General features: G+C 35.7%; 1 protein-coding gene across 6 annotated transcripts in view; it reads left to right on the forward strand.

The window, feature by feature from the left end:
- The window catches only part of LOC306844655 (neural cell adhesion molecule L1-like protein), a gene marked incomplete at its 5' end in the record, with an annotated part of 86,795 nt that extends 81,945 nt beyond the window's left edge, over positions 1 to 4,850 (forward strand). For 3 of the 6 annotated variants that reach the window (XM_079376947.1, XM_079376945.1, XM_079376946.1), the window contains 3 exons: positions 1,049 to 1,180; positions 2,311 to 2,383; positions 3,616 to 4,850. In XM_079376947.1, the coding sequence (XP_079233073.1) occupies positions 1,049 to 1,180; positions 2,311 to 2,383; positions 3,616 to 3,817 (407 nt within the window). In that variant the 3' untranslated portion in view covers positions 3,818 to 4,850. Of the gene's footprint in view, positions 1 to 19; positions 128 to 530; positions 693 to 1,048; positions 1,181 to 2,310; positions 2,384 to 2,489; positions 3,279 to 3,615 lie in introns of those variants that run through there. The other 3 variants (XM_079376948.1, XM_079376949.1, XM_079376950.1) reach the window with 2 other exon arrangements.
- Between the last annotated feature and the right edge of the window lie 9,680 nt (positions 4,851 to 14,530).

The following is a 14,530-nucleotide window of genomic DNA, read 5'->3' on the forward strand; positions in this document are numbered from 1 at the left end:
CATTTCTCTCTTTTCTCAGCTGTGTTGAATATTAGCACCTCAGTTAGTCACAACTTTGCAAATATCAGCTGGATTCCAGGCACAGAACAGACGGAGTCAGAGTTATATGTTGCCTTTATGAACATCCGTAAGCTTTTCTTACTGTTCTCCATCCTTGTTTTTGTAAATTAAACCATGAGGTTTGTGTAGTTTAATCAATTCAATCAAAAATAAAATAGTTCATTAGTTATATGTGTAGCATTTAGAGCATTATCATAGATTTACAAATAGCTATATATCTTTATATCTATGTATCCTCATTTTCTTAGTAATGCTTTTTTTAGTAGCTGTCTTTTTTGAGTATATTGCATAATGTAATCTTAATGGGATTTACAAATACCTGTAGGTTCAATTTTCAATTGCATTACTTAACACATTTGGCAGCCATAATAATTGTTCACCTTCCCCCATATACAGTTTAATTATGTGTATATATAGTAGAGATTTCTTAGAATACTAACACCACTTCACCCACTATGTACATCCTGTAGGTGAAGGTAACTGGAAGATTTCCGATGCGCTAAATTCTTCTAAGACTTTCCACATCATTGAAGGGCTCGAACCTGGGACTGAATACACAGTGCGTCTTATGACTAAAAGCTGGGTTGATAATTCTAGTATTTTTGAAGACGTTATCAGGACCAGTGCCAAAGGTGAGGGGAACATAGTCTCCGAGATGACAAAAATGCAAAGCAAAATCGTCTTTGTCTCTTCTTTTCCAATCTCATCAAAAGTGCGAGCAACATCCTTTGATAAAATTATCATGCGTAGTGTGTCTCATGTCCATTCCAGAGCATGTGTTCTTGATAAAAGGAATTATGCTTTATCAGCCTCTGCCGTTGATTAATTAGACGTGCTGTCTGGCAGTTTAATATTAATATCTGCACATTTCCATTCTAGAGTTTGACTGGTGTCGCTCATTTAGTGTAAGATGTTCTTGGTGGATGTCGACATTCGGTGAAGTGTCCTCAGGAAACGTCAAACTAAGAGGATGTTTTGTCTCTCGCAGGTTTGGCCAGTATTCATGGAGGCATCTCCAACCAGGGCTGGTTCATCGGGCTCATGTGCGCCATAGCTCTGCTCACCCTCATTGTGCTCATAGCGTGCTTCGTGAACCGAAATAAAGGCGGAAAGTACTCAGGTATTCTCTCACACAATGAAACAAATAAGTTGCTGGGGAAAATTGCAGAGTTCTTTTGTGAATGTGAACTGAATCCGCTAAATGGCACTCAGAAAACCCTAACAAATGTCTAAACTGTCTGGAGATATTCTTTTAAGTATAAAAAAGCCGAAAGGTTTAACTAGAAGTAAAAAAAACACACACTGAAAATAAGATGGAAAAACATTGTATATCAAATTCACAGCTTGATCATCAAAGCAGCACATGGAACGTGTTACTGCGTTTATATTTAGAACATTTTGCACATCTTCGTTGGGGGCTGCAAATTGGTTATGATTCAAGGTTCTACCCAATAACGTTGTATTTTTAACTAGCTTTTCTAAACCGCTGTAACCTTTACAACTGTGAACATTTTCTAATTACTCTACAGAAACAGCATGAGGTAGATCTGTTCATTTACATGTGTTAATATGAACTTGCTGATGTGCTTGCTGATGCAGTATAATTGTAATAATAAAAATCATAATGAATGAGAAAAAAATAATGGAACAGCTTGTATGAAAGTAGTTACAGGCTAACCTTAAATTACCTTAATATATGTAAAGGTAATTTAAGGTTAGCATATTTGCAGCATTTCTTCATAATTTCTTGATCAGTAATACATTACATTTGCATAAATTGTTTTACACACTACTTTTCAAAAGTTTGGGGGTTAGTGCAATTTTTAATTAAATAATTAAACAAATAAATAAACAAATACATAAGATATTAAATATTAAGGAGCACAACATGTTTTCACCCTTAATAATAAGAAATATTTCCAATCAGCATATTAGAATGATTTCTGAGGGATAATGTGACAGTAAAGACTTGAAAAATGGCTGCTCAACATTAAACATTTTTCTGAAATATTATTACAATTTAACAGTTTTACTGTATTTGTGATCAAATAAATGCAGCTTTGAGATTTTTGTCAAATACTTTAAAAAGTCTTACCTACCCCACATTTTGAATGGTAGTGTATTTAATACATAAATAGTATATACAGTACACAGTGTATATATATTATATTAATAAATGTATGTTAATAGAAAGATAAAGAATATTTGTTAGTCTCTCTAAATTTACAGTGCTCTCTTGTGTTGATTCAGTGAAAGAGAAAGAGGACCTGCACCCCGACTTGGAGTCCCAGGGCATAAATGATGATACCTTCTGTGAATACAGGTATTTCAAACCACCACCAAGATTTACTGCACACATAGTGGCAGAATGACGGCAACCTCTGACACTGTTTCCTTGTAATCTGTGCATTTTTTCTTTGGTTTGAAAGCCAGCACCAAACCAGCCTGAGCTCTGGACGTGCAGCAAGCTAAAGTAACCACCACACGTATGTGCTAAACAATAACAACAAAACCGATGTTGTTCACACATCAGTGCCACTGATGTGTTTCTGTTTCACGTGGTGCTTTGTGAGTAGCTAGAACACATGTAGCACTTTAGAAACAATGGCTTTGCTGTAAAAATGAAACTGATGTTGTATTGAGATGGAGCGACCAAAAGATTTCCCGGTAGGATGATGGTAAACAATCCAGTTTAGTTGAAAGACACTTATCTTGAGGCCGGGAATAAATGTGTTTCTTGTTTCACTAATCATTCGGCGATCCAATAACAGTCTCTTCAAGAACAGTGTGTGTATTGACAATTATGAATCTGAAATATGTTGAGCAGATTATCTGAGACGTGTTCATGATGATGGCTGAACTCTAGATGTGCCCGGCTCAGTGTCTTGTGTTTCACTATTGAAACACAAGGCTTGTTTTATGCAGACGTCAAACAGTGTGTGAATGCATGCGCTTCACGGTTTGAGTGAAGATAATGCATGCTCAAATGCACCCATCCACCTTCAGAATTTTTTATATTTCTATCATATTAGTCATTCCATTGGGTTTGGGGCTGGTGGTTTCATAGGGAATGAGTTGTCTTGCTGTAGTGTTTCTCTATTGCTCTTTTTAAAGGAGTTGTTCACACAATACTGCCAATATTGTTGTTATTTACTCACCATTAGTGTGACTTTTGAACAATTCAATGCATCCTTGCTAAATAAAAGTATTCATTTCTTACCTTTGCATTCATTCATTCATTCTTTTTTTTTTTGTTTTTTACTGACCCCAAACTTTTAAATGATAGTGTATATAATTGGAATAAAATGCACATATTGACTATCTATGTCATATGCGCTAATTTTATACTTTATTATGCTTTTTTGTTTCATTTTGGATATTGACAGATCACTATTACTTATATATGGAAAGAGCTGCATTAAGATTATTCATAAATTATACATTATCTAGCTCCTCTGTATCTACTAGAGGAAGGTACTGGTTTAGCAATAGACCAACCGAACATAACAAGGACAAGGCAGCCAAACTCAGTTTTGTTTCCCATGTCTTACACAGCGATAATGATGAGAAACCATTGAAAAGCAGCCAGCATTCGTTGAATGGCGACTTGAAAGGAGGGGACAGCGGAGACAGCATGGTGGACTATGGCGACGAGGACGCTCACTTCAACGAGGACGGCTCTTTTATCGGAGAATACTCTGGGCGTAAGGAGAGGGTCTCCATGGAAATCAAGGGAAACAATCAGAGCACAGCATAATGGACCACGGACAATTTATTTGTTGGACAAGCTCTCACAAAAGGTCAGTCAAAAGGAAACGGAAGGAAAAAAGCACGGCATAGCGGCACCTGAAGGACATTTTTGTAATTAATGTGTTATTGTCAAACTCTCAGTCATACTCACATCATTTTACAAAGCTTAGTTTGTTGCGTGTGCTGTAACTGATCAATCATGTCAGTTGTGTGTACTTTTGTGGGGTGTTTTTGTATTAAATCTTTGCAAATCATTGGTGACTTTGGAGCTGCTAGAAAGTTTGCTTTTTTGTAAGTGCAAACTCTGTACACCGTTTTTGCTTTCTTCGTGTCATCATGTAGCCAAGCAAGTTTTATGTCAGGGTATGAACTTTGTATTTTTATTTTTCGTTCAAAGCAAATATTATTGACATTTTATATTTCAGATACTGTATACTGTGTATTCATTAAATGTGGGTTATTATGTGTACAAAGGAGTTGTTGCTTAAATAATCATAATTTCTGTTGAAATCCAAAAAGCGTAAGGCAACATAAGGGTTGACTCACAATTACTCACATGCTTTTTTTGAAAGTTTTTGCATTGAAATGAATATTATTAATGGTCCGGGCTATACTAACAACTGCATAGCCATATTCAGTACCACATAAACCCTACAGTGAGTCTGCTGCTCTTAACCCATTAGCCATAATACAGTATATCATCAAATAGGCAAATACTCAATGTTCATTTGTTTAAAAAAAAAAAAAACACCTCTTTTGCCTTAGAATGACCTTGATGTTCTGGTAAGTATGACTAAATGAATTCTCATGGATTCCGTGATACAGGGTTGGAATTCCAAAATTCCACATTGGTATTAAATCCTATCAAATAAGTCCTCCATGAAATGCAATGTTCATTTATGTATGTTTTTAGAACGGCTCCACATAGAGTCAAACCCAGATTCTGTACAATGTTTCTGTAAATTCTGTTTGCATGTTTAAGGATGTTGAATGAGGTTTGTGTGCAGATTTTACATTAAATTGAATCATTTTTTCTCTTCACTCTGGACTTGCTAAATGCAGCATCACAGCCTTTTTGCTTCTTGAACCTTCTGTGCTGATTAATGCCTTAACGCATGCATCCTATTGTGGGGCTTTTATGAACGTACAGAAAACATTTTACGCGGCTTTCATATTCCAGGCCCACCACTGGATACATTAAGGTAAAAACAGACTGAAGATGACAAGGACTTTAAAAAAAACTCTGACTTAACTCAGCAAAAAGTATTATATACTGAAGGCAGAGTCTGTGAAAAGATATATCGTAAGTAAAGATCTATAAAATAGTACATCTGTCTGAGAGCTACGCACCATAGATTCTGCTATATTCCTTTTACCAAGCATATCAGACATTGTGCTCAATAAGCTTTCATCCCAGAGGAAATCTATGTATTTGGCTGTAAGAACACGGATGTACTCTGTCAGGGAAATAACCTCGGTGAAAGTGGTGGAGCAGTTGGAAATGAGACAATGAGAAGAAATACGGAGGGGTCAGCCACTCTTATGATGTGTTCAGCATATACAGATATGGCATCGCGCAGCAACACAAAGATATCAATAATGCAACATTTTTACTGAGTGGGTAGCCTGAGGATACAATAGATGAAATACACTAAATAAAAAGCTGATATTGTATTAGAAAGCCCAAAGATCAGCCTCTGTGGAGCAGCACAATAAAATGAAAATATCTGCAACTTCAATTATAAGGTAGGATGGATAAACGGACGGACGGACGGACGGACGGACGGACGGATAGATAGATAGATAGATAGATAGATAGATAGATAGATAGATAGATAGATAGATAGATAGATAGATAGATAGATAGATAGATAGATAGATAGATAGATAGATAGATAGATAGATAGATAGATAGATAGATAGATAGATAGATATAATTTTTTTGCTGGACATCTGAAAGAATAATCTCAGCATATTGCAACTTCGCAGCAAATGAATTGGTCCCCAAATCTAAAGGGCCGCCAGCTATTCACTTCAGATGAAAGCTTCATTCATCATCATTTTTCTTCTATGTACTGCAACTTCAGCAAAGTAAAGAAGAGGTGTTTTCATAGCAGTTTTTAAAAATACAGTATGTGAAAGTGCACTCTCTTTTTTGCTTCTGAGATAAAGTGAGTAGTATTTGCTGGTAACATGATCTCAGAATAGTGGCTACCTGAGCTGACCCCTCCATGGAGAACACAATAGCTTTTATTTGGCTACTGATTCAACTGAAGATTAACTCAATGAAACATTTAGTGCTTGGGTGTTTTGGTCAAGGTTTGGGACCCAGTTTGCCCCTGCTGAGACCATGCTCATTCTTGTAGCACCATCAACCAATCACTTCCTTGCTGTTGCAGAAATATCAGAACATTTTTATTTTTTTTTATTTTTGTAAAGCTATTTTGTCGGATCTTTACAAAAACTTATTTCAAACACTGAGTCAACTGTTTGTAAAAACTCTGAAAAAGTATCAGCGTTTTAGTTTCTTAAAGTTATCTAACCCTTAGCTTGAGACTCACGCATTGGCTTAACAGTACACAAGATATCTGCATCTCTTTATACTGTATCTCTATAATTCACAACGTCACATTTCACACTCCCCAAATTCCCACATTTTCTATGTGAGCTGAATTTCATTACTGCTATCTTTCAAATATGTAAACAGAAATATAATTGCTCTTTCCCCTGTTAACATTTATTTCGCTTTTGGAAACTGAAACACATACTAGTGTAATGCTTACATTTTCTATAATGAGGGTTTGCATTACATAGAGAGACATTAGATGAAGCTTCTTTAGCATCCAATCAACGGCCATCTCGTTTTTACAATTAGGAGTCTAGACAGCAGCCTGACCCTGAGATGCTGAAATATTTGTGTATTTAATTAATTTCTGTTTCTCACGTGTAGCTAGAGACAGACCTCAAGTGAAGATGGGGCCACAGCGCAGTGCTCACAGAGACAGTGTATTGATTGGATTTTCTGCAGTCTCTGTCTTCATTACTTGCTGGAGCTTAGCAATGCATATTTTCTTTTGCTTTAAAATGTGATACCTAAAATAAAAGTGCAAGCTTCAAATTAATGATGAATATGGGTAAAAGTTCAGTATTATTTATGGTAGCACTGAGGCATGTTTAGCTGGCATATTAGTATTTATAAACATAATGTTTTAGGTGACTTTAAGTACGTATTTAAATTTAAGAATACATGAATCAAAAGGTTTGCCAGCCAAGTTAGTTTAAATCTGAATAAATAAGCTTTCCATTGATGTATGGTTTGTTATGGACAATATTTGGCAATATAGGACCATATTTGGCCGAGATACAGCTATTTGAAAATCTGGAATCTAAGGGTGAAAAAAAAAAAATATATATATATATATAGTGAAAATCACCTTTAAAGTTGTCAAATGAAGTTCTTGGCAATGCATTTTACTAATCAGAAATTAAGTTTTGATATATTTACAGTAGGACATTTACAAAATATCTTCATGGAACATGATCTTTAATGATTTTTGGCATAAAAGAAAAATCAATAATGTTGACCTGTGCAATGTAGTTTTGGCTATTGCTACAAATATACCCCAGTGACTTAAGACTGGTTTTGTGGTACAGGGTCACATATTAAGGCTAATAATACTGAAGTCCTCTGAGGTCATTGTCACTACACCCCAGAGAGTGAGCAGTGTTGGGGAAAGTTACTTTTAAAAGTAATGCATTGCAATATTGTATTACTCCATAGAAAATAACCAGCTGCATTACTTTAGCTTTACTTTTTGTCACCTCAGCTGGGCTTGATTATTCATTTTTAATAACAAATGTTATATTTTTGGCATCTGTGAAGGCCCTTCCACATCAAAAGTGAAATTAATATGCCTCAGCCTGAAGAAAGTGCCTCTGCCTCTGCAATTCACTCCCAATTTCTCTCAACATGGGAACAGGAGAGGCAACTTGTGATAGCCTACTTATTTGAAAAAGTCATTTAGATATTTTCTTGTAATTTTAAAAGTAATGCATTACTTTACTAGTTACTTTCAAAAAAGTAATCTGATTACGTAACTTGTGTTCAAGTTGGTCATGCAAATTCGCAAATTTTTCTAATGTGACCACACCACCTTCATGTGCGAATCATGAAAGTTGTTTGCGTATTTAATTAGCTGGATGAATGACAGCCAATAGTTAGAAATATCAGAATGTCATGACTGACCAATAGAGATGTTTCAGTAAAATTTGTCTGGAAAAAGGTTTAAAGTTAATAGTATAGCTATTCTTAAAGGATTAGTTCACTTTCAAATTAAAATGTCCTTATAATTTACTCACCCCCATGTCATCCAAGATGTTTATGCATTTCTTTCTTCAATCGAAAAGAAATTAAGGAATCTTCTCCATATCGTTAGTTTCAATGAACCGCGCATCGCAGAACAGGCGAGCATTTCTGTTTATAAAGCATACTTTTTTTTTTTAAATGACCGACCTTATTCATCGTCTGGTATCGTTTATAGCCCTTTGAAGCTGCACTGAAACTGTAATTTTCACCTTCAACCGTTTGGAGTCCATTGAAACACTACTGTGATCATGCAGATTTGTCACGTTGACAAACAGAAAACTTCTTGTCTTGAAAGTTACTTCTGTGTGAGATGTGCTACACTGTTGACAACAGGCTGTGGACCTTTTTTGGTGCAAAATTTGGGTAATGTGACCGCATTTCAAGTGTGACTGCACCTTTAGAATCGAGTATTATGATGTTGCTGATAATCCAAAATCGTGGTTTGTATAAAGGGACCAGACTGCAACCAACAATTTGTTACAGAGCACATGGCGTGGCTAACACAAACCAGGCGCTTATGGTGAGGTGAGAATTGATTCAACAATAGCAGCGTAAGACTAACGAGAACTGCAGAACCGCCTGAGGCAGGTTAAACTTCTTGAGAAGTCTCCGGGAATACAACCTTTTTAGTTCTGAAGACAAGTGTTACTTTTCCATTTGAGGTTTAGTAATGATGCCTCCAAGGAACCTTAAATTCTAGACTGTGGCAACAGTTTTGGTCATCGAGACCATAAGATTGAGAAGCTCTGGAGATCTTCTGAAGTGTTTGATCATCTCTACAGACTTCTTGGCATTTATCTGCACCAGGACACCAGATGTTCTACCTCCTTTCTTTATAAACAGGTTCATTACAGTCACTTATAAGGCCAATCAGAGTGATTATGATTATTTCTGATTATGTGTCAACATAAACAATTTACCATGCTACCTGAATATAATTATTATTAATTATAATGTTGATAGGCAGCTGATTAAAAGTCCCCAGGTTATGGGAGATGATGTTGGTTGTATATGTAATGTACTTTGATTAATCCAACCAGTGCCTAATGACAAATCCGTTTCTTCTAGTATGGTGTATGGCATATACGAAAAATCACCTGTGTTTATTTGACAAATGACTTGACAACAAGACTAGCGAATTATTTCATTATACTGCCTTCAAAAAACAGGGAGCATATATAGATTTATATACTGTAGCCATATCATTCCAATATTTTCTCCTTGTTGATTCACAGGGGAAATTGAATGAAATGTAGTCAGACTCTGCTGCCATATGCATACCTCGCTGCCTCGATGGAGTGGGAAGGGCAGACTCGGTAAAATACCATTACTCAGATAAATAGAGCTAATTGAGCAAAACAGGACCTGGCTTTATTGAACAATAAATCAGATGCCGACCCCCCTCCTCCCCTCCTCACCTCCTCACCTCCTCACCACTTCTAAGAAGCAAAGGAGGAATTTAGAGACCACTACTCCCTGCGACAACACTACTTAATTCATGCAATTAATGTGTGTGCCCGGTCAAAATATTAAGGGTTTATGAATGTTCTATGGAGAGACAAGCAGAATATATGAGTCACAGTCATAAACTGAAACCCAAGTGAGTGTGTTTTCAACAGGGTTTTTCAATGCATTATTGTGCTTTGAAGAAACAAGCTATCGACAATTCAAAGCAATTTCCAGCCTTTTCAAGTTCTGTAGGAAGTCCTTAGCACCAGCAATCAGTTGCTCTGCTCTAAAATTTAGTGAGCTGTGTATGGAGGCAATATTTTAAGCCATCAAAAATGTAGGAAAATACTCATGCTGATTCTAAAGTAGGTGAGCTCAGTGGAAAAAACAAACAAAACAATTATCAAGTATGAATGTTAAAAAAAAACTACTGTAACATTCAATACAACACTGAAATCTCATTTATGATTTTTTTTTTTAAATACAACTACTGTAGCATTCAATGCAAGACTAAAACGTTCTATGAAATTTAAAAAAAATATATATATATTTTAAATTAATTTGTGTGATATGCATTTCGTTTAATAGAAGGCAATATATTAAACCATTATATATTTTTTAAATAATTTAACATAATACCATTCAACTATTGGAATCAATTAAATTATATAGATCATTTGCTAAAAAAAATAAATAAAGAGGGTCTGTGGTATAAAGACTTTTTTATTGAAGATCTCAATGCTGCCACACTGACTTACGCACACAGCCCTTATAGAGATGTACTTACTTTTACCCAGGAAACACAGAATGCCCGCCTAACGGTAATGTATGGTTGGTCTTTTGGGGTTTCATTTTTATAACCATAAACTAAGACTTTGGCTGTGTTTGGAATCAGAGGGCCGTGGCTACAACATTAGGGGCCAGTCACACAGAATGTGTTTTTGCTTTGAAAAACACTAGACGTGGGCAGGGGAATGGGAGAAAGAATGCAAGGTTTCAAGGTCTTTTTTTAAAAGCTGAACTTCTTATAACTTGTGCTTCTTTGGACTTTTGCAACATCTTGTGCATGACATTGAATTTTTAGAATGCTGTTTCAAGCACGAGACACGATGTTAGTGGTGAACACAATGGTCAAAGACGTCTGTTTAGATAGAAAAACAATCGGAAAGTAGCACAGTGGAATAGGGAAAAAAAAGCATTCTGTGTGAATGGCTCCCTAAGTGGCAAAAAAAGAAGGTTCTCCTTTCACAGCATACAGTATTTTGGAAATATAGATTTGCAAGCATATAAATCAGAAAATCATTATATTACAGAAGATGTTTCACCAGTGACCGGTTTTTGGGGGCTCTTATAACAGCGTGAAATTGACTTGTGTTTTTTCCTGTCTGCTGCAAGCAGTTGTAATATAGAGTAATCAGTCACATGGAATTAACGGCTCAGGTGATTTGCTCTAGACGAATTGCATCCAGAATTGATTACCCTTGAAGCAAAGATGGAAGATATCAGGTCACATGCTTCAAGCACTGCATGTGCCAGACGAGCAACTGCCATTGATTTAAATAGGCCTAGTTCTCACCAGGAATTGTAGACCTCTTTGAGGTCCTCTTTATATTATACAGTAGCTAATATACAGCTTGTTTAGTGTATTGTTCCTCCATGGTAACAGTAACTTATGATCTGTGGGTAATGAGTTTATGCAGAGATCATTATGATGGTGTCAAACTCACATTCATATAAGTAGCTCATCCGCTTCAAACCAATGTTTTTCCAGTAAAAATATTTTTATTAGGGGTGTACCATAACAATCAATGTCACATGCTGCCAAACGAGGGGAGGCAAATAACCACAGAGTCTCTCTTGTATGTATTAGTGCTGGTAAATTCGATTAATTCTAGTGAGTCAGTAATCTGATTCATTCTAGTGAATCGCTTCATTCAGTCCTTGGAATATTAAAGGTAATTTTTTAAAAATAGTATTGCTATAACTATTATAGCCTGTCTTGTTTTCAATATCCTGAAAATAAGGAAAAACATTTTATTTGAAGTAATAATTACCTTAAAAACCACGCTACAGCGTTAGCTGTAATTTTATAATGGAGGAAATGTTCGTGGAGCTATGGCAATAATACTCCGGTATTTATGATGGGATTCCAATCCAGTTTTTTTTTTAGGCTTTTCGTAAAATCGTGTAATCCAGCACAGTGACTGTCGTAACCGACAGAAAAATCGTGTAGTCTGAACCGGGCTTTAATGATTGCTATCGGGATGTGAAGAGACCTTCAACCAGCATAATAAAAGGCAGGGTAGGTGATTTGATACAAAAACTCTTTTAAGTCTTATAAACAATGTGCATATATCTGCACATATATTTAAGCGCTGAGTTTTGCATGTGACTTGTCGCAATGCGCCACAGTTTATCTTATCTATTTAGAAATTATTTGTTCGTCATGTTTTATACTGCAATATATGCAACTCTGTTTAGGGTACAAGCCTGTCACTACAGAGATAATGACACCTGAATTCCTGAAATTCTATTTACTATGTATTTACAACATGAAGGCAGTAAGACAGTGTCACAGAGACGTACATGTCAGCTTCATTATGTCTGGCACAATGTTTCACAGGTTGGAAATCCCGCATCTGACCTTCATGGTGAAATGACGCTATTAGATGCGACAAAGCCATTGTAGAGAAAATTGCTGGGAAAATGGAATGTAATGCCTACACACACTGTCTGCCCACAGCACCTCTGACAAGGAACATTTAAGAATGTGCTGTGAGCATCAGGGGTTAGGGTTTGACTGGATAGCTTTGACAGCTATTTCCTGCTGGCAGGTGCTGTAACTGCACCATTATGGGGGCAGAAAGCACGTTTCTTTATTGACGATGATTGAAAACTTGATGTGTATTGATAAAATGAGCATATATTTGGTTAAATTATGGTCGAATATATATTTGAAATATCTTTAAAACTAGAGGTAGGATAAATTATTAATGTAGCTACGATATTACAGGAAAAAAAAAAATCTTAACTTAATTTCTTGCCTTGCTATTTTTTAAGGATTCACATTGTTGAAGTTAAAATAGAAATCAAATGTTTTAAGTTAAATCGAAAGCATTAGAAAGTTCATTAAGATTTGATGGTTGAACTTGCACATCAGTTGGACATTTATTATTTATTAAAGAACAATGGGTCTCCTTTACTAGCGGTGTGTGCATGAATTTGTGTGTGAGATCTGTGTATGAACATTTTCACAAACAAATCATGATTCATCAATCACACTAAAATCATACTTTCGTACTACAATTTATTCTAAATTTGTGAGAAACATGTTGGAACATCTGAGATCAAATGTATGCAAAAATCACATACTCTGGTTGGTCTTAAAGATGAACATATTTAGGAATATGTGTAGCTGGCTAATCAGAGGTCTGTAATCCGTGTCTGTATAAAAATGTGTGTGTGTGTGTGTGTGTGTGTTTGAACTGGTTTTGAGGATAGTACTTGGCTTTGAAGATCTTAGGCAAGAAAACATCTTTAAAGAGCATCACATGTTTGCTGAGAGTGATGAAAGACTAAACAAAGTTATGTGAAGATTGGGTGTGTTTTATGCAAATTATTAATTTAGAGCAAGCACATTTAGAATTCAAATTCATTAGAACCAAACATTTTTGTGCTCATGTACATTTTGTGAATTAAACGTAGGCTCATTTTTTGTGAAAAGTTCTCCATTGTGTATAAATATGAAAAATCCTAAAAACAAATATTAGTGAATGAGACACATCAGTGGTGACATTTCTGATACTATTTTAAATCACTGGTGGTGGTTACAGATGTTATTTACTGTTATTGTGAAAATACAAAACTTGTTTCTCAACTTTATTTGTTTGTACATACTATGTGAACATAGCCTGTGGTTATTATTCTTCATATTTTATTCTTACATAAATTATAATTCAAAAGAAGTAACGGTGAACAACTTTTGTCAGTTATTAAAACTTTCCATTATAAGTACAAAATGTAGTCTACTTCCACCTACCAAACACCTGAGGGAATCCAGAGGGTAATGTCACTATAGCCTAGTGCTGTCAAGATCCTGCCAAAGCCTAAAGCGTGTTTATATAGATCTGCATTGCAGCATTAGCTAAACAGTCAGCATGCGACAATCACTGACAAAAAAAAAAAAAAAATCTTCCATGTCAGCTCGAGGCAAAAATATCAATGTCAAAATGACAATGACAAAAGTATTACCTGTCTGAGTAGAAAACAGTGCATAACCAATTCCTCACCGTGTATCACATTGGGCTTTCTTTGATCCCTCTTTATGATGGACAGATCTTGTAAGCTGTGATTCCTCTAACAGATTTCAAAGGCAAGGTGTAAAAGTTAACTGGCTGAGCTTTAGCTTCACGTCCGGGTGCTTTGTGACATTTTTCATACACGGTTCTAAGCGAACACATTGCTCTGTGTAGTCTCAGGAGCTAAACGTAATGTGGCAAATTAAGTCAAACTTTTCACGTTCATGACCTGCAGCATAGCAACATTCATGAATGGCGTCTTAATTGGGAAACAGGGAGTTTCAAAGCTCTCATGTCATACACAATGAACAAGGCTTATGTCACCTCGCTTGTGTTAAATGCAGATGTACATGGTTTGTTTTATTCTATAGAACTTGTAACAGTTATTTTTTTCCATTGTAGATAGTGTAAGTGGATGACAGATACATAACTGTTTAGTCTGTACACTGTAAAAAAAGAAAAAACATTTCAAATTTGTAAATAAAACCTATTATTGGAGTATACTTTACAAAATCATTTGTCTCTCCTACTTTGAAATATCTTTAATTCAATGTGTTACTTTCCATTATCTTGCCATTTGTGAAGTTTACCAGCAACTTCTGTCAGA

The sequence above is a fragment of the Barbus barbus genome (assembly GCF_936440315.1).
Source record: "Barbus barbus genome assembly, chromosome: 25".
Classification (NCBI taxonomy): Eukaryota; Metazoa; Chordata; class Actinopteri; order Cypriniformes; family Cyprinidae; genus Barbus; species Barbus barbus.